Source organism: Stegastes partitus, unplaced genomic scaffold, assembly GCF_000690725.1.
Source record: "Stegastes partitus isolate 25-593 unplaced genomic scaffold, Stegastes_partitus-1.0.2 Scaffold417, whole genome shotgun sequence".
Lineage (NCBI taxonomy): Eukaryota > Metazoa > Chordata > Actinopteri > Pomacentridae > Stegastes > Stegastes partitus.
In genome coordinates, this window is record NW_007578148.1 from 6,493 (window position 1) to 11,177 (window position 4,685).

Consider the following 4,685-nt stretch of genomic DNA (forward strand, 5'->3'; position numbering starts at 1 on the left):
AATCAAAATAGTAAAATATAGTTGGTTATTAATTTCTAAACAAACTGATGAGACAGTTGATTGTCACAGCGCTGAAGCAAAATAGGCTTCTGAGCTTGGATAAATAAATGTGTGGAGAAATGTAAATATGACATCGAATTCCTCCATACGTCACATATTAAATCCTGCACTTGGTCCTTTTATAGAGAAAATATTTATATTGTAGAGTTCTATAGAGAAAGAAAATATATTGCACAAGGTTCTTCTATATATAGAAAATATCTATACTGCACTGAGTATCTTGAATGTATAAAATATTTATATGGCACTAAGTTATTATATATATATATATATGAGAGAGCGATATATATCAATACTGCACTGAGTTCTTTTATGAAAAGAAAACATTGATAATGCACAGGTTTGAACATTCCTTATATGCTTAAATATACTTATTTTTTTAATGAATGCAGTGAACGTTAATACCCCTGTAGCGTCTCTGTGTGCAGTGCCCCCTGTTTAACGCCGTCCCTGTACTGCCCCCTGCTGTCCAACAGGCGCATGTCTACATCAGTGTGTCACAGGTCGCACTCAGTCAGCCGGAGTCTCCCTCGACCCCCCAACTAGGAACTCAAGCTTCTCAAAGTCCTCCTCTTGGCCTGCTCGGCTCCTTATCGGGCTCCGGAGACTAACAAACATCATTGTGCGCGTCCAGGCCGGAGGACGGAGCTGCAGGAGCGGCAGGAGGCGGAGGGGAGGTGGTATAAAGTCAAAGGGCTGCACATGTGGGGCCACACTGACAGCAGACACCGCAGCCTGCAGGCGCTCCGGAGGATCTCCGAGGACACGCTGTGAGCGGAGGACGGACAGCTGCTCATTTATTCACTTCTCAAGGATTATTAACACTTGTTTTGTTTTACAAGAGCCTGCAAAAGAAAAAAGAAAAAGAAAAATAATGGATTTATACAGTTTAATTTCCGTGGTATCAGTGATGTGCTCCTGGATTTTCTGCACAGGTAACTTCTGCCGAACAGCTGCGGACTTGATCCCATCCATTTAGCACAAACAGTCATTTTTTGGGGGAATTACAGAAGCAATAATTCTTTATGTCATTTAACAGCTTAAATTTGAATTACACCCCTTCGCTGTGCAGTTTTGCAGCTTGTGGCGCACTTGCCTTGACATTAGCGTCACTTTAGCGGCATGTTTTGATAACGATGCTTTAATTTGCAGCTCTGTCGGCACCGACCGCCTCCACCGGTAACCTGCGGCACCGTGTGCGGAACAAGCGCTGCTCCTGCGCAACTTTCCTGGACAAGGAGTGTGTGTACTTCTGCCACCTGGACATTATATGGGTCAACACGCCCGAGTGAGTACTACCACGAAGACACTGGTGGCTGTTGTACTTGATGGTAAAGACATATGACGGGCTAGCTAACAGTGCAGTGAAGCTAGCGAATTTATAGGAATTTTTTTATTTTATTTATTTTTTTGGTGGGGTGTAACTATGGATAAATGATTGTTTTCCAACTCGGACAGTCTTGTATTGGTGTCAGATATGTTAGTTGTTGTTGGTTAGCCGTAAGACATGTTTTATTTAGCACCGATGTTAGCCTAGCCTCCACAGTTCGACCGTTAATTTGAATTTCTCTGTCCAGGCGCGTGGTCTCCTACGGACTGGGCAACGCGCCGCGGACGAGGCGCGCACTCGCGGACTCCATGGCAACCAGCAGCAGCAGCAGCAGCAGCAGCGCGGCTCCGCGGTGCCGGTGTCTGCGGGAAAACGACGCCACATGCGGGAGCTTCTGCGGGCTGGAAACCCTCCGCAGGTGTGTGTGTGTGTGATTTACAGCAATAACAAACTTAATGAGACTTTAAAGGAAAACAAGTCGCCTCGAGTGTGTGGTTTCTGCCTTCACACGTGCGTGGAAATGACTCTGGTGTCGCCCCCAGGTATGAGACTCCGGTGATCCGCTCCCCGGAGGGCAGCGCCGACGAGCCGCGGCGCACACAGCAGCTGGCAGCGGGCGGGATTAAGAGGTAAGACGGGAGGAGGATGGAAACGTATTTGCTAAATAAACGGACATGGTAATTACACCTCCCCCCCCTGCGCAGCACCGAGGTCCTCAGTGGGCCAAAACATCTCAGGGCGCATAATTCTTGGCTGCGTAAAACCCAGCGATTAGAACAAAACAAAACAGCCAGCACGTGTTTTTAGAGGCAGAAATTTGGAGATTAAGCAACAAGCGAGGAATTCCCTGCGAATGCTGATGACTGAGCACCACTATGAATTCCACAAAGCCGCTAAGATTGTGCGGAATTCACCCTGAGTGCGCCCTCGCTGTGAGAACTGCGCGTAATGGAGCCGCTCGGCCTTCATGTACCGTCATGTCTGAAACCTCTCACCGTCTCAGGCGCCACAGCTCGTCTGCACTTTGACACATTAATAATTGGAGAAAACTGAAAGATGCACAAACCACTCAGAAGTCAGCCTGACACCTGGTCTGACAGCTGAACCCACCCAGTTACAGAGAATTTAATCAAAACAGAAGCTTGCTCACAGAGGAGCCAGGCAAGACTCTGACTTGTTGGGTTGTCCTGTATGTTTTTGTGTTTTGTTTCAACGTTTGTTCAAAAATATGTCCAGTTAATTTAATAATTAGGCAGCAAAAGAGGAATAATTTTTAAAAACTGTAAAACATTGTGAAATTAATGGTACATATCTGTCAAATATTGATATTTAGGCTGATTTAAATACAGGTAAACAGTCACACATTGTAAAACAATAGATTTCCATTTGAAAAAGGTTTTGACTTATTTATTTTTGTAACAGTCAACATGTAAGGTAATACCTTATTCTGTGATTTTACTAGTTATAATCTGCAATTTAACAAAAAAAAGTAAAATAACTTTTTCTCCCACCATTTTCAGTTATTATTATTTAATATGAAGAATATTTATAAAACAGATTTTTTTTTGCTGAACATTAGTGTCATTTTGTAGTCAAACATTGCCAAAAAAAATACCATTTATAAAATTATTTACAGTTTTGACCTTTTTTTTTCACAGTGAAACATGGAAATTAATTTTTTAAAATCTTGTGATTTTTCTATATATTATCTGCAACTTAACAAAACGGGAAATCTATAAATTGTTTTAAAAAGTTAAAGTTAAAACTGCGGGGGAAAAAAAACCAACATTTTTTTACAGTGTCGGGTCTTTGCAGTATATTGAATTAAGTAGGTCAAGCTCCCTGATTCATCACGCTGTAGGTGTCGGCCTTAATAAGTATTTGCAGATTTTAAACAACTTCTGTGCGGTTTAAATCCCTAATATGGTAAATTCACATCATAAACAGCACTACAGGGTCCTAACTCCAACATCTACACTCACCAGTCGTGTTCTTTATTAACTGTGAAGCTCTCGGCTGTTGTGAATGTGCTGTTTAAGTGACAGGAACTTGACCTGACTTACATAACCTTCTGAGATGGATGGCTCATGTGTCTGACTGTTTTCTGTCTTCGTCTACAGGAGGAACAGTAACCGGGTGTCGCCTGCAGCGCTGAGGGCTGCACTGAAAACCCGCCTGCTGCTGGAGAAGTGGAGGGCGAGACTACGCCACAGGGCGAGAGCCTCCTAAACAACACCGATCAGCTCCGCACCTTGTCACAGAAAGGTTTCATAACCACGAGCCCTTCGATCGTATAGCCAGAGGGGACATCTGTGCAGCGGGGAGCCACCGCAGAGCCCACCTGAGGCTACTCGAGTCCACCCGAGTCCACCTGAGGCTACCTGAGTCTACCTGAGTCCACCCGAGTCCACCTGAGGCCTGCAAACTTCCACGTTGGCTTCACGGCTGTGGCAGAGCTTTTACAACTCGACCGGGCTGCACTTCAAACAAGGTCTGGGACAATACGAGGAGTTCAGGTGAAAGGAGATAAGCTGAGCAGAGGACTTGGACACAATCTGCAAAATCAAGGACACTCATTGATCTTGACAGATGTCAAGTTTCTCTTCTGGACTCAAAAAAAGAAGCACCACAAACATTTCACAAACTTGAGGGGAATTCATAAAACTCCTTCCCTCAGAGAGTAAAAATCCCCACCGTATATGGAAGAGGCTGCTCTACTGCTTGTATTTCAAATCACAGATCATCTGCCAGTAAAGTCAAAGGGATGGTGTGCCTGGTGTCGCTGCTTTACTCAAGACCTGTTTCACTGACTGAAACCGTTCTGCTGCATTTACACGACAGGTCGTCTCCTGTTCGTCAGCTGCTGGGAAGTTTTCCTCACTCATCACAGATTTCTGAGCATTTATCCTAATTTATGTTTTCACTCGATGCGTGTGTTGTTGCTGAGCTCTATTTATTTATTCTTTTTACACGTTGTAATTTGAAGGCCATATTGGTCCGTGTCATTTCTGTGAAATGGTTTGTCGCTAAGCTGCCGAATTCTGGCCAAACTTTAATAAATTTTTACACTTATTTAAACCTAACGAGCGACTCCTTCGTTGTTCTTGTTTGGTCTTAAGAGGTGCAGCAAAAGCATCAGCTCTGGAGGGTTTAACGTTGGTAAACAGAACACAGATAGCAAGAAGGGAAAGAACAACAGAGCAGAGGATAAAGAGAGAGATTTGATAACTAAGTGTTGATGTGGAGGACGACGAGGTGGAGAGCAATCAAACACAGCTAACTCGTCCCTTTCATG

At 44.0% G+C, this 4,685-nt stretch overlaps 1 protein-coding gene across 2 annotated transcripts; it reads left to right on the forward strand.

Annotated features, from left to right (window-relative positions):
- Positions 1-843: 843 nt before the first annotated feature.
- On the forward strand, positions 844-4,473 carry edn1 (endothelin 1). 2 transcript variants are annotated; one of them, XM_008285784.1, is made up of 5 exons: positions 844-995; positions 1,213-1,348; positions 1,638-1,808; positions 1,933-2,019; positions 3,511-4,473. In XM_008285784.1, the coding sequence occupies exons 1-5, from the start codon at positions 935-937 to the stop codon at positions 3,617-3,619; spliced, it is 564 nt and encodes a 187-aa protein (XP_008284006.1). In that variant the 5' UTR covers positions 844-934; the 3' UTR covers positions 3,620-4,473. The 2 variants fall into 2 exon arrangements, with proteins under 2 accessions (XP_008284006.1, XP_008284007.1); XM_008285785.1 differs by having other exon boundaries at positions 1,638-1,790.
- The last annotated feature ends 212 nt before the right edge of the window (positions 4,474-4,685 follow it).